The sequence below is a fragment of the Microplitis mediator genome, chromosome 7, assembly GCF_029852145.1.
Source record: "Microplitis mediator isolate UGA2020A chromosome 7, iyMicMedi2.1, whole genome shotgun sequence".
NCBI lineage: Eukaryota > Metazoa > Arthropoda > Insecta > Hymenoptera > Braconidae > Microplitis > Microplitis mediator.
The window spans coordinates 16,240,034-16,264,830 of NC_079975.1; the positions used below are offsets into that span (position 1 = coordinate 16,240,034).

General features: G+C 30.9%; 1 protein-coding gene across 1 annotated transcript in view; it reads left to right on the top strand.

The window, feature by feature from the left end:
- Nucleotides 1–4,653: 4,653 nt before the first annotated feature.
- LOC130671195 (fructose-1,6-bisphosphatase 1) overlaps nucleotides 4,654–24,797 on the top strand; it is a 121,021-nt gene continuing 100,877 nt past the window's right edge. The window contains exon 1 of the mRNA XM_057474929.1: nucleotides 4,654–4,925. Within this exon, the coding sequence (XP_057330912.1) occupies nucleotides 4,750–4,925 (176 nt within the window). The 5' untranslated portion in view covers nucleotides 4,654–4,749. The remainder of the gene's footprint in view (nucleotides 4,926–24,797) is intronic.

Genomic DNA, 24,797 nt, shown 5'->3' on the forward strand with positions numbered 1-24,797 from the left:
TAAATTTCTAAAATGTTTTGTATGAAATAGGCGCAGTTATATTATTCGAGGTCAATGACAGACGTTTAAACATTAATCGACATTTGCCACTTGATGAACTTATGAAATTTAATTAAATAATTTATCTTGATATTTTGTTATTTGAATTAACTTAATTAATTTGTCGTCAAATGAATATCGAAAAATTAAATATTTATTTAGAATATTCATTTACGAAGTTATTATTATTTTTTTGTTATTTAAATTAACTTTACTTAAATTGTCCTTAAACAAAATTTATATGTCCGTAGCAACAAATTAAGACGCAAAAAAAAATAATTTGTCATTAAACATAGGTATTTAAATTCACTTCAATAAAACAGTTAATTACAATCATCTCCAGTAAATTATTCAAAAAGATTTGTAAGTCACCATAACGCGTTAACTTTCACATTATGATCACAATATAGTCCGTAGCAACACTTCTTCTCCATGATCGATGAAAATATAAAATAAAATCATAACTCTAAGTTATTTTAGCCCGTAGCAACACTTTCATTAAATTTTAAAAAAGGAATAAAATATTTTAACTTAAATATTAAATCAGTAATGACCGTTACTATAGTAATTATAATTTTTAGTAAACAGATAGTTAACCGATAACACGATTGGTAGTCGGTTACAAGTATTATTAATATATGTGCACCTTCTGACGGAAAACTGTCACTCGCGTGTTAGATTAAAATTCAAAGTCAATGTTGATATAATCTTACTTTTCGAAGTACAGCGGTTAATCCAAATAAAAGTTATTACCGCACTGGTAATGCACAATATAAGATCTTCTTAGCACAACAGCATAGCACAGTTCAATAAAGTTTATCGTAAAATCACTGATTGAATTAAAATTATTAAATTTTTTGGTTCATTAGAAATTTCGGTATTTGTTTAGAAGAGGGGCTAACACCTGTTTCAATTGCCAGAAATTCAATTCTGGACATATCAATTTAAATCCAATTTCAACTGCCATTATTTTTAGGCGGATTGAAGATATAATTGCTTATTTAGGTGTTCTTTAAGCATTAATAAATTGTACGTGTATACCAAAGGTATAAAATTTGCTTGATTTACAGATTTAGTTTGAAATTTTTCTGTTCCGTGCTACACTGAACCATTTGACATATTTTTCTTATTATTCTATGTATTGACTCTTAAGTCAACCACAAAAAATTTAAGATATATGCCTATTTGCCATAATTTCTGTAGTTTCGTCCTAAGTACGTTAACGGACTCGTCAGTAAGGCTATGTTAACGCACTCTTGCCTTAGACTACATCTCTTACTAGTACAAGCCGGCGTAAAACTGTGTTGCGAGCTTCAGCCAGACACTATACTAGCAAAGGAAGGCGGATACCGTCCAAACTACTTGCAACAAAGTGCTAGGTGAGCTGTTGTACACCGTTAGTGTATTGAAATAACAGATATATGCCAATTTTCACTATACAAGAGCTCAAAAAATATTTGTAACTCTTAGTTAGACCTTTCTATCGCCACCGTCCATCTTACGGTATTAATAAAATTAATTATTAGTATTTATTAGAAATTTATTAAATTTATTTTGGAAAAATTTGTATGATTTCTGCCATTTTTTATCAATTTTGCACACTTTAGCTACAAGGTTCGGATAGATATCTTGTGTTATAGACATAAATGCATACAGAAAACTTAATCCGCCGTGTAGTAGAACACGTGGAAAAAGTTAAATTATAGATCTTTAAGGTGTAAGCACTTGGAACTTTCAAAAATGTAGTTAGCCCCGATTCCAAACAAATACCGAAATTTCAATTAATTAATTGTTCTCAATAATAAATTGTTCAAATGAAATTCACTCTCACTATAACCGATGACATCCTGGTCACAGCACCAATGTTACATTCTGGGGTATTACCCCAGAATAATTAAAAATATAAATAAATTTATATTAATAATTTAAATGTTCAGGTTTGACATCATTAGGGTATCTATCGACCCCAGGCGTGTCCGTCGTCGATTATAAGTGATTAAGAATTTTTCACTAAATATTTGATTAGGGTTACATAATAAATGGTACACCACATTTACTAAAACTAGGTATCTTTTAATTAATAAAATATTAGGTTGAGTCAGTCAGTCACCGGACCGAGGTCCGGTGACTTAGATGTTCGTCGGCTGACTGCCTGTTCTGTCTCCGCAGATCCAGTACAGAAAATTATAAAATTATAAATTGTCCAACGTCGCATCTCAGGTTACCCTAGCGAACGTCGTCGAGGCCTGGGTCTCATGCCTCGTCATGAGTTTAGACTACGGGCCACGACGGTGTTCGCGGAAATCGCTTATCTACTGTAATTACTTTGATGAAGAATTTTTTTTCACCAAAGTTTTATTATATATTATCAAAAGAAATTTTAAAATTTTTATTTAAATATAATTAAAGCCAGAACGTAACAGAAGTTTAGATTATTGGTGAAAAAAACATTTTGAAATCGAAAAAATGAACAAAAACCGAGAATCTTCCAATTATGGTGATATTCGGCAAAATCGATAAATTTAAAGCTTCGGGACACTAAAAAAAAAAAAATCGCAGCGCTTTGAGATTTTTACGGTTTTTTGAGGACACTTCAAGGTTGGAAAAAAAACGACGATATCCTTTGTTTATCCGTTATATCTAAAGTTAGACCAAGATTTTCGAACATCATTAAATATGTTAATTTTTACCTGTTTTTTAATAAACTTTATTGCTTCAAAAAAATTTTTTCCATCAAAAGCCACTAATTTTGCCTCATAAAGAATGTTTTGCAGTTTTTAAAACCCTACTTCCATTACCTGTACGACCAATACGTCCGGAGTTATCAATTATCAAAGCCAAAATGGACTTTTTTGCTTTGATCAATGATAACTTAGCGTAAAATCGTCGTAGAGACTTTTTTAGGCCGCCAAATTAAAGGGCATAGAATTTCCTAAGAGTGTCTTATTTCAGATTATTCAAAAAAATTTATTGAAGCCTATAGACTTGTTGGAAGACGAGCAAAAATTAAAAAATTTTTTTTTCGTCGGTTTTCTTAGGATTACTCCGGAATCGTGCATGATAAAAAAATTTGAAGTCCAGATCTGAAAATTAGAAACTTGAGGCTATAATTTGCTTTTTCTGTTTTTTTCTACGACTATTTTTCACCGAGTTACAGCATGTTGAAAATCGCCCAAAAATTTAGAAATTTTTTTCCATCCCTTATTTTTTGTGACCAGTGTATTTGGAAAAACCCGTTTTTCACCATTTCTTTTTCTAACGATGACTCTCGAACGCATCAACCAATTGAGATGGTTAAGGCGGTAATCGACACGTTTTATTAAGTTCTAGAGCTGATTAGATTTTGGAGTCGATCGTGCAAGTTGTTTCTGAGAAATCAATAAAAAAATGAAAAAAACAATTTTTTTTTTCGTAATTTACAAATATTTTCGAGTCTACTTGATCAAATGATCTGAAATTTTCAAGAAAGTTGATGGCCAACAAGCTTTTTAGGTTGCCACCTTAACCATCAAAATCGGTTGATTAGTTGAAAAGTTATAGACCATTCACACACATACATACACATGCATACATACACACAGACCGGAAAGTTAAAAAATCATATTAATAATTCAGAAGTTGAATAAAAATTCATACTAAAAAAAAAAAAAAAATAATTAAAAGTAACGATTAAAAATCAAATGAGCGTTTGAGGTTTACACTTTTGGATTTTCGTACATTTTTTTTTTCCTACGGGGATTTATTCTTTCAAGTTTCTAGATGATACTATAATTTGTTTGAATTTTTAATACAATATTTGTTATTATAAAAAAATTATTTTATATGGTACCCTGTGTTTTTAGCGGCAGTGCACCCTTACTGTAACGGCAGCGTGAAACTCTACTTTTGGCGTTAAATTAAAATTATAAATAATAGAGGTAGAGTTCGGGGAATCGGCATTCTTTATTGGAAATTTTCTCGTTTTTGAGGATCTTTTTTCAAAGGTCCAAAAATGTTGATAGTTTTTGAGTTGTTAGCAAAAAACTAAATGCCATTTTTTTCATCTTAATTTGTTAATAACAATTGCAATTTTTTATGTGCTAATACATTCTCAAGTTACATTTTTCTAGAGGTCATACTGAATTGAATGAGCTATTGCTCATAATTTTAAAAGCTTTATCGAGAATTTGCGCTTTTTTGAACTTGTTGATTACACTATTTATTCATATTAAAAATTAAATCAAATCGGATAAAAAATTTTTTTCCCAGATCTATTGCATGTATGGAGTCTTACTGTATCCAAATCTCACATCTCCTGTGTATTTCATATATGAAATACAAGGTTATAAAAAATTACCTTACACATTCAAAACAAATCTAGACAGTTCTAATAATAACGTGTGAATTTCTATTTTTTCGCTGTGTTTAGATTTCATTAGACCAAGTCTGGCCGTTTTTGCTGAATGTGTTTTAAAACTATTTATTCATGTTAACTTTCTTAAATTTACTTTTAATAAAAAAGTAATCATTATCACAATAATTTGTTTTTAAAAACATCCAAACTTCTTATCTTAATGACGTTGACGTTATCATCATTGTGAAATTAAGAACTGTCTACGTTTATAGTATAAAAGTATCTCAACCACAGTAGCAACTGTAATATTCGTTGTAACAGTAATAAACGTAACATATTTTTGAAATATTTTTCAGTAAATATATATATTCTTCACAATGGCGTTACGTGAATCATCATTCGACACTAGTTGTGTGACATTAACTAGCTTCGTGTTAAAGGAACAAAAAAAAATTCCTAATGCAACTGGAGACTTCACATTGTTGATAAATTCTATCCAAACTGCCGTGAAAGCTATAAGTTCGGCTATTCGGAAAGCTGGTATAGCTAAATTGTAAGTTTTATTTATTTTTACATGCAAGGCATAACATGCCATAATTACACATTAATTAAATATTTTTTTTGAATTTTTTTAATCAGAATTTTTCAAATGATTCAAAAATTTCCTGACCATATGTTGTAATATCAAATCATTGGAAATATTTATTTAATTTAAAATAAAATTGTCTAAGTCAGTTCAACAGATAATTGATCTTTGTCGTCAAGCACAAAAAAAAAAAAAAAAAAAACTATTCGTCCCAAATGAATCAATTTATTTGTGGCATTTTTCTGACTATTTGTCAATGACAAATAAATATATTCGGTACAACTAAATATGATAGTTGATTCAAATAATGTTTTAATTTGACTGAAACATATCATTCATTTGTAGTAATTGATATATTTGTAGCAATCCCGCATGAAAATAAAATATAGTTCTAAAGTATACTGCAAAGTATAGCCATGTGTATATTTTCTATAAATGCGGCAAAATATCTCATAAATAATTTATAACATGTGATACTTAGTTATTATAAATTCAAGATATAACACCGGCACTCAAAAAAAAAATTGACTGTAATTTTGACGGGACCGGTATATCTTTATGTATTTTGACTCGCTGAATCCGAATCGGAAGTCCATTTGACCCGTACATCGTCAAATTTTCGAGAAAATTTTGAAAAACCGAAAGAAATGACGAAAATCAGCTGTTTCAGTGATTTTAAAATTTAATTTTGACCCAAACCAAGCATGATTTTTGAGTATTTCGACCCGCTTAATACTTATCTGAAGTTTATTTAGACCATAAGCCGTTGAAAGTTTAAGTAAATTCCAAAAAACCCTGAAAAATTGCAAAAAATTCCAAAAATTGTGTTAAAAAAAATTTTATAAAATTAAAATTTTTTGACCTAAATCCTCAAAAAATTTTAATTCTTTAAAAAAATCTTTTAAAAACAGTTTATTTTTTAATTTCAATTCGTTCTCCGCTTATATCTAACCCTTTTCTCTTCAAATGACCTACATAAAGGGTTTCTATTTCGCTTTCTTATTTCCTCGGGTAGATCTCTCTTTAGTGTCCAACAATTATCTGCCATCATATTGACATCCCACTTTCCTTGATAGCGATTTTTCATTCCACTAATGTCTTGATGGAATCTTTCGCCTTGCTCTTCACTGTAATCTCCAAGATTTTCAGGAAAGTGTGAAAGGTGAGAATGTAAATAGTGCAATTTTGAATTCATCAAGCAACCCAAAGTATCGTAGCTGTACAACAACTCTTCAACTAAATTAACGTAATTCTCACTTTTCGTATTGCACATTTTACATTCTTACTTTCTACACTTTCCTGAAAATCTTGGCGATTAAAGTGACGAGTAAGGCGGAGGATTCCACCAAGAAACTAGTGTAATGAAAACAACATCAAAATAAGTAGAATTAACTCAAATTTTTTGAGGTTTTAGATCAAAAAATTTTTAATTTATATTCCACAGATCGGATAACATGTTAAAAATTTTTTATTTTTATTTAAAAATTGATTTTTATCATAAAAGACTTGATTTTTTTTAATTCTCAGTGGTTTTTTTGCCATTTACTTAGATTTCTAGAGATGTCTGGGCCATAGAACATCGAGATTTATATTCGACGGATCGAAATACATGAGAATCATGATTGATCTTAGTTTATAAAATTTTTTTCAACACAATATCTGGAATTTTTTGCTTTTTTTGCAATTTTTCAGGGTTTTTTGGAATTGACTTAAGCTTTTAACGGCTTATGGTCTAAATAAACTTTAGATAAGTATTTAGCGGGTCGAAATACTTAAAAATCATGCTTGGTTAAGGTCAAGAAAAATTTTTAAATCACCTAGACTGCCGATTTTTGTCATTTTTTTTTCGGTTTTTCAAAGTTTTCTCGAAAATTTGACGATGTACAGGTCAAACGGACCTCAGATTCGGATTCAACGAGTCAAAATACATACAGATATACCGGTCCCGTCAAAAGTACAGTCAACTTTTTTTTGTGTGCCGGTGTAATTAATTGTATAGTATTAAACTATATTTAATGGAAGATATTTATGATAGAAGGAGAAAGTATAATAATTGATATACATTGCGAATATATCAACGAGTATATCTCAAATATATAAAAGAAGTATAAAAAAAAGTATACAAATTAGTATAGCTTAGGAAAATGAAAATTATATCAGCTAAAAAAAAAATTATCTTCAGAAAATTTATCTCTCAAAGTAATTTCTTTTTACTCCAAAACAACTTAGGTCTTCCTGAGAATTTTCTTAGTTCAAGTAAAAAGTTTTGTCTGCTTATGTTTATCCATTACGTCTACATGGTAAAACTTCTTATATATTTTCTATGCAAGTTATCCAGCTGGAAATTGAGAATTATTAAATTGCACAGTTGGAATAAAATCCCATCATCAATATCATCGAAAGGATTGCAATGATAAATTAAATTTCGAAGTTCTGTTGTGTTTTTTGTTTTGAGTTATTCATGTTCTCAACTATACTTCCAGTTATAATATTCCAATATAATTAGAGTATACTCATTGTGTACAATTTGTATTATAAAATTCGGGTATAGTTTAGCTTATACAAAATTTATATAACTAAAAGTATATTAAATTATCAATCGTACTTATAATGATAAAGTATAATCAAGTATATCAAAACAGTAAAAAATAGTAGCATGAAAATATATTGAGAATTATATATTAAACTATAATTTTATATACCACAATTATAACTTAAGATATACTTTTTACCTATACACTTTTTTCATGCGGGAAAGATATTAAGTTTGTGACTAATAACGAAAAATTCGACGATACTTTACATTCTGACTACGAAAAATCATTTGAAATGATTCAAAACAATTTGAAATTATTCAAAACAATTTAAATTGATTTAAAACAATTTAAATCGACTAATATATAGATACACACTTAGCATGGACTCAATCATTTTTATTGGCAGCAATTAAATTACTCTAATATATTATATCTCTCTCACAATTAAATATTTATTTGGCTATATCCAAACATACGATGTCTTTGGCTCAAATGAACTTTTTTTTCAGTGAATGAAACTTTATTTTATTATTTGTCAATGTTCGTTGTTTTTTTTCCTTATTTGTGAAAGGAATAATTTTTTATTTTTGATTTTAAAGCCATATTTTTATATAACTTATACTATAATAAAATATAAATAAATTTTTCATTTTCACTAGAGTACATTTTATAAATAAGAACATTTTATAGAATATTAGCAAATTATTCCAGTTATACCAGAAAATCTGATAGCATATGGAAAATAAAAAATTATGCCGCTGGGAAAAGGAGTTTAAGTCCAATAGCGGCTTAGCTCATCAAAAAATTCGATTTCCCATTTTGTTGTAATAATAATTAAATAACGACATGCCAGGACTGGTTGGTGGTTAGAATGTTGGAAAAATACGCATATTTAAAAATATAACAATATTTTTATTTGTCACAGCACAAAATATCACTGGGTTGCAAATTAAATAGTTTATTTAATTTATCAATACTGTTAAATGTCTGAGCTCATGAATACGTGAATGATTGAATACAAATTATTGAATTGAGCTCGAGAAAATAAATGAATTAAAAATAATCAAGTTGAGTTTATTGAACACTGAGTTGATTGCAAAAAATGTCATGATAATAAGTAACATGATGTCAGAGGTTACTGAGCGAAGTAAATTATTGAACACGTAAATTAATATTTTTAATAGCACTGAATACATAAATAATTTAGTTATTGAGTTTTAATAATAATGATCACTTAATTGAATTGAATTTAATGAACTCATAATAAATTACACTGATTCTAATTTATTTGTTGAACACGTGGTATCATGATTGCAGAGGCTACTGAGCGAAAAATAACTTTGAATTTAATTAAGAAATTGAGCATAATGATAATCAAATAAATAATAAAACTGAGTCCTTTATTTTGATGAACACTTGAATTAATTTATAAAGTAGAAATTTCGAACCTGTACGATTTTCCGTCGAAATAACCTCCTCAGGAACAGGTTGTAGAACACTGGATTTTTTGATGTTTGTTATTATTTATTTTATGAGCTCTGGTGCTCGCAATTATAAAAATAATTATATTTTTATGTAGAGTTACGAACTCTTAATGTAATTAATTAATTACTTTTAATTATTTACTCGAGATGAGTCCAAATTTAATAGATTATATAAAACACGTGGTGTCACTAGAAATTATATGAACGCAAGATAGATAATGGCGTCGGTCTTCTCAACACGAGGCAGGAACAATTGATGCGCATGCGTCGCACTGCGCTAGTCAAGTTTGAATTGCTGGACACTAGGCCCCAGTAAGTGCTGCCTCTATTTGCCGGAAGTGCAACTACATTCAAATTTGAATGTAGTTGTGATTACGCAACACATTTAAATAACGCGGGTAATTTTTTTTTTTAACTTTGAGTATTTTTAACTTGTGAATAAATCAATAGATCGAATTGACTAATACATACTTTTGTAGGAAATTGAATGCTCTACAAAAAAGGTTTCTTATCATTTTTCGATCAATCGATCTGTTCTAAAGTTATTAGAGCTCGAAGTCAAGTCATTTCGAGTAAATTGCGAGATATTTTTACTTTTCCGTCAAAACTATAAGACTTATCATAAAATGTTATAGGTTCTTTTTTGTTGACAATCTTATTCTCTACAAATTATTGTCAGTAAAATTTTTTTATATTTCGCATTATTTTCTAGTTATTTTCATTTCAATGCCGAGCTCTTGAAATCGATCAGAACACTACTTTTTTAAGAGCTTGAAATTAAAATAAAAATAACTAGAAAAAAATGCGGGATTTGAAAGAATTTAACTGATAATAATTTGTAGGAAATGAAATTGTCTACAAAAAAGACCCTACGATATTTTGTGATAAGTCTGATAGTTTTGCCGGAAAAGTAAAAAGATCTAGAAATTTACTATAATTTGACTTCGAGCTCTAATAACTTTAGAACAGATCGATTGATCGAAAAATGATAAGAGACCTTTTTTGTAGAGCGTTCAATTTCCTACAAAAATATGTATTAGTCAATTCGACCTATTGATTTATTCACGAGTGAAAAATACTCAAAGTTAAAAAAAAAATTTACTGTGTTATCTAAATGGGAAATCGAATTTTTTGATGAGCTAAGCCGCTATTGGACTTAAACCCTTTAGCCCAGCGACATAATTTTTTATTTTCTATATACTACCAGATTTTCGGGTATAACAGTAAAAAAAAAATATAGCCTTAAAATGACACACCCTAATATATATATATATATATATATATATATATATATATATATATATATATATATATATATATATATATATATATATATATATACATATATATATATATATATTGTGACGTTATTTTTTGTATAGGGGTCAAATCAAAGTGAACGTCACAAGCACCAACGAATTTCATTGTATTTACAAGCATGGTAACTCAAGACTTATAATTTGGCTTACAGTGATTTACGATTTTGATACAGATTTTTGATTAAGTTATAGTTTAAGAATTGAATATGGAGTAACGTTTGGCTACAGTTATGGATTTTTGATAAAGAAAATGAGAATTAGAATCAGAATTATGGAAAATTATTATGGGATATGGTTTGAGATTAAAGTTTGGGAAAATGATTAAGTTTGAGTTTTGGATTTAAGGTTTTGGTATTTTGAGAATGTGGACGAGTCAGTGTTGCCGTGAAGCGGGACTTAAATTAGTCACCCAGTATCATCTGATGATGGAACCTAATTCTATCCTTCTGAGACTTTTTGGTTGATTGCAGAGGTCTGGCTGAGATGCTAGCGCTCCAGTATATAAGGAATTTGACGGACGCAGAATGGGATCAGTTTTGGAGTTTTGGTTTGGCAGGCCTCAACGGTAATTTTGTGACCGTTGCTGTTGTGGAAGCTGTTTGGTCATTTTTAAATTATTAGTCTGACAGGCCTCAGAGGACAAGTCATGACCACTTGTACCGCTAAGGAAGTCATAGGTCACTTAGTTTATAAGTTTTATGATCCCAGCTGAAGTTTGTTCCAGGAGAGCAACTGCCAAGGATATCCATACTCAGAATGGGTTTAGTGAGTACGTTTGGTGAGGACTTGAGCCTCCAGCTACCGTTATAGTAAAGATTGAGTTGGATTTAAGAATTTAGAATATAGAGGTCAGTTATTGATAGCGATAGGATTGAGTTTGGGGTTTTAAAATTGAGAATTGAGAGAAGTCGAAGGGAGACCTTCGAGGAGTATGGACGTGAGCATTCGACTCTAGTCGCTTGAAGCGAGTAGACGTGTGCAGTAATGGCGCTACAGTTCAAGGCATCGTGGAAAGACACAGATTAAGATTATTGCTACAGAAGTATTATTTAAAAACAGTGTAAGACGTTACTTGATATTTATTCATCAGTAATCAGGTATGAAATAATTATTATAAATAATGAATCGAGTTCGAGTCGAAGTCTTGAGGTATTATGCTCCTGTTTTAATTAAAGAAAGGATTTAATATCTAAGAGATTTATGAGAATATTGTTACATTTATAGAGTCACGATCACGTTTTATTGTTAATATTATTTTATAAAAGAATTATAAGGAACATGTTTGATTGTTGAACCAATTGTTGTCTAATTAACACCGAAATGAGACCCATGTACGTTAGTTTTACGATTTTGCTAAAGAAAACGTTCTAGAGTATCGAATCCATAATTATTGTTCTAGTTTACCAACTATTATTTGTACTGAGCTACCGTATTTTGTTTATTGGTAAATAGAGTTTTGAGATTATTGTTGTTAAATAAAAGTTGCAAATTCAATGTGAATCTACATGACTTTGAAATGATGTAACCCGGACCACCCGTAACCCGGAGAGAGGGCTCCATAAACCTACACACTGAGCGACACCATGGCATACCGGAACTCTGTTTTTAGTTTTCCAGTCTCCGTTTTGTTTTACTTATAAGTTCTGAGCATTTTGTTAAGTTTTAGTATTAGTTTTGCTTACGCGTGGTTTCAGTGATAATTCCACAGATCAAAAATTATCAAGTTTTATCAATGCGTGGTTTTGAGAAAATTCCACAGATCAAAAATTATCCAAATTTCATGATTTACTGGTTTGGTGATTCCAGTGATAAAAATTACATGGCGCCCTATTCGTATTGAGACTGGAGGCTAAAGGCAGAGAACGAAGTTGTAACGCAGAAATTAGCGTCTAGTTTTTGTGTTATAATATTGTAGTGATTGGTATTTTAAATTAATATCATTTATACACTACAATGATAACACACTTATATTAGAAATAACAACACCACAATTAACAGCAGTAAAAGGAAGAAAGAGCAATACATAGTTTATTGAGATATAATATTTGCTGTTAAACTGTCAATATAAGACTGACTGACTTTTGTCGCGCATCTATAAAAGAAGAGAAGAAGGGATTTGTTTTCTAGCAATTCAAATATTTAAAAAGATTAGTTTCACATTTGTTACACTACCCCCTTCTCAATAAAATCATCGTCCCGATAAAATTTGTGTTGGAAGAATCGTACTTAATTGAAATTAAAACCATTTGCAATCTTCGTTCGATTCCGCTATGGTCCCAACACACCCTATCTATCATCCTACAGGGAAAAAAACACCATAGCCAAAAAACAACCCTGTAGGCTAACACAAAGATAATAAAAAAATCAAAAAATAGTCTATAGTTTAATTGAGCTAAGAATTGATAATAAAAAAATAAAATATTCTGCTAAGAAGTTAATTGATACGCGTGATTCTATTTTCCTATTCAGCGAAATAAATAAAATTAAAAATGTAACCCTCCTCTTGATTGAATGGACCTTCAATAGGAATGGGATCAGGTATGGGATAAGAACAGGAACTCCTTCCTCTCCTCCTGAAGGACTAGGAATGGACTCCTTCTCTCCTTCCCCAATGACATTGGAAATATTATCTGCATATAATAAACAAACAAAACGAGTATCTCCAACTTTTTATTAAATTTTATAGCTAAACATGTTTCATCGTTACATCCTATTATTTATCAGTTGTCAATTATAAACTTTTATTATCGTGATCAATTCAATAATTTCGATCTTATATGCTCAATGTTCTACCGTTTGATCCATTCAGTTCATATGCCGATATGTTATCTATAGCTAACATATCAATGACACTGAATAACACACGTTGCAACGAATTTCATTTTTCTCCCTAAAAGCTCCTCGGAAACTCTCCAGGGCATCCACCTATCTCCCAGAAGTCGTGCACTACTTAAGGAAGATGTCGACTATGTCAACTCCGGGTGGATTCCAAAGCTCCAGTCAGGTTGCTCTTAGCCATTGATAAGTCCTCAGAATCAAACTTTTAATCCTTGTTGAGCTCACTCAGATCAAAAGAAATATCCAGTCTCCGATCAATGACTGAGGAATCTCGGAAACCCCACAACGATCGATCGTTCAGGGCCCACGGCCAGACTTCCCTTCAGCTAATATAATCAAACCCAGAACATTTCAGTCCTTATAGAATTCCGGGAATCGCTCAAACAACGTTACCACTGAGATCGTTCACAGCCCTCAGCCAGACTTCTTTCAGAATCTCGGGGACTCTTCAACAACGTCTACAGTGTGGTTATTCAGGGTCCACTGCCAGAATTCTTCTAAGGACTATACCAGTCTTTAGTAAGTCGTTCAGACATCTTCAATTCTATCAGTTTGCAAGATATCCTAGACTTACTAATTAACTATAGAATCCCGGGAACCCTTTACAACGTCTACACTGAGATCGTTCAGGGTCCCAGCCGGACTTCTCTTTTATTTCTTCTTATTGATAACAATACGGCGCAAGACGATTTACATGCACGATTTTATATTTCCCGTTGGGAATTTTTCTGATTCTATAAACTACATTATTTAGCCTATTTTCAATTTCATAAGGACCCTCCCAATCGCATTGAAGTTTCAGAGATTTTCCTTTGACTCTATGGGAGAAATAGAGCCAAACTAATTCTTTTTCCTTAAAAGTTAACATATTCATTTTTAAATCAAAATTTGATTTAGCTTTGTTTGATTTAATTTCAAATTTATTTCTCGTAATATTGTGATTGGAATTCATTTTCTCTTTTAAGTGACTCACGAAATCAGACAGTGACTCAGATTCCCCCGAACTCTCCAGGTCTATCGGAGAACCTCGAAGAAGATCTGAAGGAATTCTGAGTTCACGTCCCATCATGAGCATTGCTGGACAAAATTCTGTAGTTTCATGTTTAGCAGAGCGATAAGCTAAGAGGAAAAGTGGTAACCATTTAACCAAATCTTTTTGATTTTTCGAGATAAATTTTGAGAGGTATTGAAGAATTGTCCTATTTAATCATTCTACCAAACCGTTTGATTGAGGGTGCAAAGGAGTTGTTCGAGTTTTCTTTATTCCTAAATATTTTATCAATTCTTTAAAAATTAAAGATTAAAATTCTCTACCTTGATCTGAATGAATTTCTAAAGGGAGACCATGACAACAAATAACGTGACAAACTAATGCTTCAACGATTGTGGATGTTTGGTGATTTGGAAGAGGAATCGCTTCTGGCCATCTAGTGAAATAATCTGTGATGACTAAAATAAAACGATTTCCCGAAGAACATTTTGTAATTGGACCAAGAATGTCAATTGCAATTCTTTTAAATGGTGACCCTACATTATAAATCTGATATTCTGCTTTAGTTTTACGATGAGGACCTTTTTTCGAGAAACAGACTTTACAATTTTTACACCATAACTCAACGTCCTGTTTACAAGTTGCCCAATAGAATCTTAGACGAATTTTGTCAAGGGTCTTATTGATTCCAAAATGTCCACCAAATGAAGACTTATGTGCTTCATGAAGAACATCGTTGATTTTACTTTTTGGAACAATAATTTGCCAAACGATTTTCGAGAGATTTGGAGATTCCCACTTTTAATAAAGTATATCGTTTTTAATTCTAAAGAATCCCAATAGAGTAGATAAACTTTAAAGGTGTCGTTAAGATGAGAAATAGACTGCCAATTCGGTACAAGATTTTTTTTCTTAAAATCAATGATAACTTTCAATAATTCGTCTTCGTTTTGGAGTTTGCTTCAATTAATAGGATCTGCAATACCTAAATTTATTTGTTGGATATAGAGACAATCTTCTGAAATTTTCGAATTTAATTTTTGACATTTTTTACAATCACAAGGACGACGAGATAATGCATCAGCGTTTTGATGATTTTTACCAGGGCGATAAATAATCTCAAAATCATATTGAAATAGAACCTCTAACCAACGAGCCATTTGACCTTCAGGGTTTTTTAAAGATAATAACCATTTCAGTGCGGCATGATCTGTTCTAATGATGAATTTCCCCCCTATAAAATAATGACGGAAATGTTTAATTGATTTTATAACAGCTAATAATTCTTTTCTAGTTACACAATAGTTTCTTTCCACTTTGTTTAATATTTTGTTATAATAAGCTACTACTTTTTCAACTGTCTGTTCTTTACCATCAGGAGTTTTAATTCGATGAACTTGAGACAAAACTGCACCTAATTGGAAATAGGAAGCGTCAGTTTCTAGAATAAAAGGAAGATTCGGATCTGGAGGTGTTAGAACAGGGGCAGTATTTAAAGTTTTCTTTAAGTTTTCAAAGGCTTGATGAGATTTATCATCCCAAATAAATTGTATTTTCTCATCAGTTAATTTATGAAGATCCTTAGCGATTAGGGAAAATTTTTTTATAAATCTCCTATCCCGACTAGAATTTATTCCTGATTTGCCTGAAGTACCATAAGGACCTTATCAGGTAAATATAAGGTTTGCCTTATCAGGGCAAACCTGACAAGTTCCTTGTCAGGACCTCATCAGGATATCCTTATTAAAAAAAAATTTATTTGTCATCAGGTCAACCTGACGAGTTCCTGATCAGGACCTCATCAGGATATCCCTATTCAAAAAAAAAGTTATTTGCCATCGGGTCAACCTGACAAGTTCCTGATCAGGACCTCGTGAGGATATCCTTATTAAAAAAAAAGTTATTTGCCATCGGGTCAACCTGACAAGTTCCTGATCAAGACCTCGTGAGGATATCCTTATTTAAAAAAAAGTTATTTGCCATCGGGTCAACCTGACAAATTCCTGATCAGGACCTCGCCAGGATATCCTTATTAAAAAAAAAGTTATTTGCCATCGGGTCAACCTGACGAGTTCCTGATCAGGACATTATCTGAATATGCTTATTTTAAAAAAAGTTATCCTATCCCTTCAAATATTTCATTTACAGGCTAGAAATTAAAAAAAGTACAAAAGAATATTATATAAAAATCACGTCAATCATTGTAGCACGGATTTTTTACTTCTTCATCAGTTATTCTTTGACATCATAATGAATATTATATTTACACTTTCAAGATCACTTGTGTATGTCAGCTCAGTGGATAGCATCGAGGACTTTGAATCGGAAGGACACAGGTTCGAGCCCAGCAGTTATCGGGATTTTTTCATCAATAAAAAATATGTTTACTTCCTCTAATTAATGCTCTCAATACAATAGATAACATTCTCGATCGAATTAAAATTCTCTCATTTTTTTTTGCAATTTAATATTAATTTAAAAATAATTACTCATAAGGTAATCCTGATAAGGATTTGATGAGGATATCCTGGTAAGGACCTGATAAGGCAATCCTGATAAGGACATGATGAGGATATCCTGGTAAGGTCCTGATAAGGCAATCCCGATAAGGACCTAATGGGTCTTAAGCGTTACATCCATATCAGGATCCTCGTCAGGACACCCTGATCGGGACCTTATTTGAAATAAGGTAAACCCGATAAGGACCTCGTCAGGCCCTTATGAAAAATTCTAGTCGGGATAGTACGAGCAGAGTCCTAAGAAACCTCGAAGATCGGTTTTATTTTTCGGAATAGGCCAATTGGTGGTTGATTCAACTTTCTTTGGGTCGCATTCGATTTTATTTCCGGAAATCACATGACGTAAAAATGGAACTTTGTGTTGGAAGAATACACATTTTTTAGTATTGATCTTTAGGCCTGCTTGAAGAAGTCTATCAAATATGATTTCTAAATGTTCGAGGTGCTCTGAGAATGTTTTACTACGAATGATGATGTCATCAAGATAAACTTCACAAATTTTTCCTATTAATCCTTCTAAAACAATATTCAGTAATTCGATGAAAGTAGCTCGGGCATAACATAACCCGAACGGAAGAACTAAAAATTCCCAAAGTTGACCACCTATGCAAAATGCTGTCTTTTCCCTGTCTTTTTCATTCATACGGACCAGCCAATATCCGCTTTTAAAATCGACGACTGAAATCCAAACCGTACCTACTATAGAATCGATAATTTCTAATTGATGAGTAATTGGGGAAGCCTTTTTCTTTGTCACGGAATTTTATTGTCGATAATCTACACAAAATCTAAGAGTTTCATCCTTTTTCTTTTTAAATACGACTGGAGATGCCCATGGACTAGAGCTAGGTTGAATAACACCCTGACTTTTCATATCTTTTAATAATTCGAAAGCTTCTTTTCTATAATGTAATGGAATACGTCTAGGTGATTGTTTAATGGGTTGAGCATTTCCTGTGTCAATATCATGTTCAATGTAATTACAAACGCCAATGTCATTTTTATTTTTTGCAAAGATATTTTTATATTTTATTAAAAAAATATTAAATTTTTCTTTTTGTGAATCGTTTAAATTTTTAATTGATGAATCGTAAACTTCTTTTAAAAATTCTGGTAATAATAAATTTGTTATAGTTTTTAATTGATTTACATAAATCTTTTTGTTATTGTCAAAATTTTCATTTAAAAGTTTATTGAAACCTTTAATAATTTTTATTTTTTTAGAAAGTCTTTACCCGGTTAACAATCCTCTCTAATTTCCGCAAAAACAATATCTAAATCGATGGAGAAATTCGAAATTTTAATCTGACTTTTATGAATAAATTTATATGGAAATTCTTTATCAGATGCCGTATAAATTTTACAAGGTTTATAATTATTATTTTTTAGATTATTAAATAAATTAACATTAGCAATAGTAATGTCAGCCGCAGTATCAATATTCATCTCGCAAGGAATATTATTAATAGTTCCGTGTAATTTTAAATTTACATCCGAATCTAAATTATCTATTTTAATTTTTCTAATAGAATAGGTTGATTCGTCCCCCGTCGAATCAACCTCATTTAGTTACCCTGACGCTGGTTAGTTGTATTATTTTGGTTAAATCTAGGCCTCTTAATTTGTTGAGAATTTTGTTGATTGTTAGTTTATGGTTTTCTACAATCCTTTATCACATGACCTTGTAGATTTCAATTCCGGCATTTACGAATATTTTTATCAAATTTTAGTTTTCTTTTTAAATTAGTTTTACAATTATCTAATTGTTTAAAATTATTATTTTGACGAATTATATTTTTTTCGTCACTGTCAATTAATTTTGATATTGATTCTAATTCTAAAGCTCTTTCTAAAGCTTTTTTTAACGTAAAAATTTTTTCGGATCTTAAAGAATATCGTAATTTTTTATCTAGTAACCCACTAATAAATTGTTGAGAAGATTGACGTTCAATCATATCATTTGTTAAATCGGGATACGCGAGGCGAGAAAGTTTGTCTATTGTTTCAGCAAAGCTGTCAAGAGATTCGTTAAATTTTTGTTTTTATTTTTTTGCAATTCATTTAAATAAACATAAGAAAATTTTTTTTCTCCGAATCGCGATATTAAAATTTCATTAATTTTGTCGTAATTTTTAAATTCATCTGACGATAATTTTTCTAAAATTGTTTGAGCTTCTCCTCTCAATGAAGCTCCTAAGTATGATGCTTTAATTTGATCTGTCCATCCGTTGTGATTTGAAATAATTTCAAAATGTTTTAGATACCTATCAGCAGACACAGAAGCATCAAACGTGTCTGGTTTAATTGAGTCAATCGGTCTAAAAACAAATGATGGGTTCGATGTCGCGATTAATTTCGGTTTATTTTTATCAAATTTTTCGCCCGGTGTATTTTCTAAATTTTTATTTAATTCCGCGTCAACATGAATTTCCGCGTCAACGTTAATGATCCAAGGAGGAACCGCATCAAATGTTGTGTCGCGACTATTATTATTATTATTATTAGTAAGGGGTACATCACCGGATTTGTGTCCTTTTGATGTATCTTCTAATTTTTCCACAATTTTTCCAAGTAATCCTTCCATCCTGAAGAATTTAGATTCGAAGTTGTTGAATTTCAATTCGAAGAAAAAAAAAAATTGAAACTTTTTTTTTGTGTTCGAAATTTTTTTTTTTGACACTTTTTGGAAATTTTTAATTTTTTTTGTCATTTCTTTGCATTTGCTGAGTCACCAACGCAAAAATTTGAGAAAAGTCCAAAAAAAATTATTTTTTCATTTTGATTATGATTACACAATTAAAGGAACAAAACTTGCTCCTTTAATTGTTTAGCAAAACTTTGATCGATGATTCCCAAAAAACGGTTCGATAGATCAATTTAAAAATTTAAAGGGGTCTTGAGGGTACATTAAGCTAAAAAAGTCCCTGGCAATATTATTTTTTTTATCGATATTTGAAGAGTAGCAGTTGATTTACTAAAAAACCAAAAAAAGTCATTTTTTTGTACTTACTTCTAATGGATGTTAGAAATAAAAAAAATTTTTTTTTCCAAAAAATTATGACAGGATCTTGTAGGGAATTTATTGAAGTTTTTAACGCCGCCCTTCAACTTTCTGTGCAATCATTGGTACCTGAAATATCGATGATCTAAGCCAAAAGGATCATTTTCTGTTTGAAGGCTGATATCTTTGCGATAAATCGTCCTGCGAGGTTAACAATTAAACCAAATTGAAGCTGAATAAATTTGCTAAACGAACTATGCATTCGTTTAGTTGAAAGAATTTTTTCGCAGTCCGTGGGCTCTTCGGAAAAAAAAAAAAATTTAGAAATTTTTTGTCTCGCGGCATTTCTCATGTTTGCGCAATAACTGGAGCTTTTAAAAAATTTTGAAAAAAATGCACCTAAACTAGAGATTTCAAGCTATAAAATGCTTTTTTTAAAATCTTGATACGATTATTTTTCACCAAGTTACAGCCTTCCAAAAATCGATAAAAAATTTATAAAATTTTTTTGCTCCTCTAATTTTTTGCATAAGTGTATTTTACCTTATGATTTTACCAAATTTTTCTGTATAAATTAATCGTCCACTGGACGCTCGCACACTCACCCACGCTTTGGTAAAAAATAGTCCACATTAATCTTAACTACTAACTTAAATTTTTACTGGATCTAAATCACAGACAAAGTTCACCTTTATTTCCATATCGCTCCTTCTCAATTTACTCTAAAGGCCCTAGGGGTATAATTATGGTGAATCGGCCCCGGAAAGATATTTGAATGATACTTAGAGGATATGTAGGTACTAATAAAGTACCAAGATCCTGAAAGTTTCAGATGTCTAACTAAATCCGTTTCCAAGAAAATGAATATTATGTAAAAAATAGAAAAATTTTTTTTCTCAGGTTTGGCTTGACCGATTGGTCTAAAAATTCAGTATGTTTTGGGAGCTCATAATAGCTTTCAAAAAAAATAATTATCAGTTTTATAGCATCATAAGATCCTCGAAAAAAAATTTTTTTTTTCTAAATTGTTTTTTTTAACTATGCTACAATTTTGGCACAATTATGAAACAATTTTTTTTCAGAGCCTTATGTACTCCCCTATAACACATAATTTTTTCAGATTTTTAAAAAAGGTACGCCATCATTAAAAAAAATAAAAACCATTTTTCAGCTCAATTAATGCATCTATCCAAAAAGTTTAGGCTATACTTTTTTAATTTAATGCATATTCAGATAGTTTGTAGCCATCAGAAATAATATTTTGTATTTAAAACAATGACAAAAATTTTTTCATCAATGTAAAAAATTAACATAGTTAAAAATAATTAATTATATATTAATTTTAATAAATATTTTTGAAAACAACTTTTTTTTTCACAGCTTGATGATCAGAGCATTTTTTAATTATTTTTTCGTCGGCACTATGAATTTTTCTAAAAACGATTCAATTTTTTTGAAAAGATTCTCAAAATCGTCGCTAGGTGGCGTCTTGCAAAAAAGACAAATGATAAACAATAGGTAATTACCAAGTTTGTGGTTTCTACAGTTTAAAAAACATTTTATTTAATAAATAGTATTATTTAAATGATAAAAAAAATTATGTCTTCTAAGACAGTCAATGAAAAATGTTGTATTTGCTCAAAGTTTTTGAAAAAAGTTCCTGGTACTTATAAGCGTTTATGTACAAATAAAGACATTGATGAATATTCGTTTGTTTTTGATTATGATTCTTCTATTGGTGACGGTGTCTGTGGAAAATGTCGATTGGAGATGTATAAAAAAACCACAAACTCGGTAATTATCTATTGTTCATCATTTGTCTTTTTGCAAGACACCACCTAGCGACGATTTTGAGAATCTTTTCAAAAAAATTGAATCGTTTTTGGAAAAATTCATAGTGCCAACGAAAAAATAATTTAAAAAAGCTCTGATCATCAAGCTATGAAACAAAAAGTTGTTTTTAAAAATATTTATTAAAATTAGTAAATAATTAATTATTTTTAACTATTTAAATTTATTACATTGATGAAAGAATTTTTGTCATTGTTTTAAATACAAAATATTATGTCTGATAGCTACAAAATATCTGAATATGCATTACCCGGGAAAAAATCACCATGCATGATCACGTATGATCATGCAGGATTCATGCATGATTCGTGCCTGATCGTGCATGATTCATGCATAATTCAGGCTTGATCCTGCATGACTCATTCATGGCCAGGCATGACTCATTCGTGATCAAGCATGATCATGCATGACTCATTCTAGATCAAGCTTGCGCATGCATTAAGTTTGAAATAATTGTATCCAGAGATATGATCCATCAGGAAAGGTCATGCTTGAGCATGCTCTATTATGCATGACCATGCATGGTTCATACTTGATCATTCATGGCCAGACATGACTCATTGGTGATCAAGCATGATCATGAATGGCTCATTCTAGATTAGACTTGCTCATAACTTACGTTATGAATAATTGTCTACAGAGATATTATTTATCAGGAAAGGTCATGATTGAGCATGCTCTGTCATGCATGACCATACATGGTTCATACTTGATCTTGTATAACTCATTTGTGATCAAGCATGATTCATTCTAGATCAGGCTTGCTCATGACTTACGTTCGAAATCATTGTATCTTGAGTTTTTTATATATAGTGGAAACCCATTTAAATATAGTGGAAACCTAAACATGCAAACCTCTCAATAAGACAATTTATAGATAAATTGAGAAAAATATAGATAGCCCGAACTGGGAATCGAACCCAGACCAATTCGGTATCGTGCCGAGTGCTCTACCAGTTGAGCTATCCGGCACTATACTATATTCCATTCAATTTGATCTATAGCTTATTGAGCCACACCGTCCATCGTACGGTAATACACCATTTAAATATAGTGGAAAACTAAGCATATTAATAGTTAAATAAATAAAAAAACAATTTGTATTCATAAATATTAATTGTTTAATGCATTAAGTGAATAATATGTTAAAAATAGTTTTTAATGAAAGTTCAAAATAAAAGAACCAATGAAAATTGATAAATTACTCTCTATCATTTGTATAGTACGATTAATTATATACCTTAGTTTCTAATACTTACAGCAACATCTTTCAAATAAATAAGCTATGGGAATGCGTGTGCATGCATAATAACGCGTGCTCATGTATGGGAATGCCTGATCGTATTTTTCATAAGCAGCCAATATTTAAATACGACCAAACGTGCTCGAGAGGAATCACAGATTATAAAATCATATGCCTGCTCAGGGAAGATCATGCATGATAATGTATGATCATGCATGATAATGTATGGTCATGCATGATCATGTCTGGCCAAAATCCAGGCCTGATCATGCATGACTGGACACGATCATGACTTCTCAGGCAGAATCATGCATGATCATGACTGCTCAGGCAAAATCATGCCTGTTCATGTCTGGCCAAAATTCAGGCCTGATCATGCATGAGATTTAAGCCTGCTCAGGCATGATCATGCATGCTGATTTTTTCCCGGGTAAATTAAAAAATGCTGTAACTAGGTGCAAAATGGTCGTAGAAAAAAAACGGAAATAGCAAATTGTAGCCTCAAGTTTCTAGTTTTCACATCTGGAACTCAAATTTTTTTATCATGCACGGTTCCGGAGTAATCATAAGAAAACCTACGAAAAAAAAATTTTCAAAAATTTTGCTCGTCTTCCAGAAAATCTATGGGCTTCGACAATTTTTTTTAGATAATCTGACATTATGAAACTTTTAGGAAATTCTATGCCCTTTAATTTGGCGGCCTAAAAAAGTCTCTCCAACGATTTGACGCCGAGTTATCATTGATCTGAGCAAAAAAATCCATTTTGGGTTTGATAATGAATAACTCCGGACGTGTTAGTCGTACAAAGAATGGAAGTAGGGTTTTAAAAACTGCAAAACATTCTTTATAAGGCAAAAGTAGTGGCTTTTGATGGAAAAATTTTTTTTGATGCGATAATGTTTATATAAAAACAGGTAAAAATTCGCATATTTAAGGATATTCGGAAATCTTGCTATAACTTGAGATATAACGGATGAACAAAGGATATCGTCATTTTTTTTTCAACCTCGTAGTGTCCTGAAAAAACCCTAAAAATTTCAAAGCACTGCGATTTTTCCTTCTTAGTGTCCCGAAGCTTTAAATTTATCGATTTTGCCGAAAATCGCATAATTAGCGATTCTTTGGTTTTCAATCACTTTTTCAAAGTCAAAAAGTTTTTTTTAGCGACAAGCTTCGTTTCTTCGATCAAAATAGTAATTCTTGAAAAAAATTGAAAAAACAAATTTCTATCAAAAAATTTTTTTTTTCTTCAAGAAAATTGAATTTTATTTAACTTCCCACTGAGAGAATCGATTTTCAAAAAATTCAGGAAGTTATTGGTTTCACCCCGATTTTCAGAAACCGGGTTTTCATCATGTGTCGACATTTGAAGGTGCTAGGCTGCTATTTTGACATTTTCAGAGCGATGTCTGTTTGTATGTATGTATGTATGTGTGTGTGTGTGTGTGTGTGTGTGTGTGTGTGTGTGTGTGTGTGTGTTTTGCTTTTTGATGAATGGACTGATATTGATGGTTCTTGCGGCCGATTTCGATATTCGAAAGATATCTTCTGAACTTAGATTTTCAAAAAATTTTTAGACCATTTAGTCAAATAAACTCTGAGATATTTAAGAAATACAAAAAAAAAAATCTGGGCGTCGGTTGACCCTGCGGACCAGCCCCAAAATTTCCTGCTGTTTTTGTGAGTACACTTTCGAGCTCTTCGATAATACTTTTGTATGCCATTGTTTTCAAAAAAAACATTTTTCAGCATTTCTTTCTCCCACGATATCTCGCGAACGAATTAACCGATTTTGATGGTTGGGGCGGCAATAGACGCGTTTTATTAAGTTCTAGAGCTGATTTGATTTTGAAATCGAATGATTCAATTTTTTTGTAGATATCCGAAAAAAAACGGTTTTCACTATTTTTTTAATCAACTATATCTCGTGAACGAATTAACCGATTAAGACGGTTGAGGCGGAAATCAACGTGTTTTATCAAGTTCTAAAGCTGATCAAATTTTGAAATTAATTTATCGAGTCGTTTTTGAGAAATTTCAAAAAAACAAAAACAA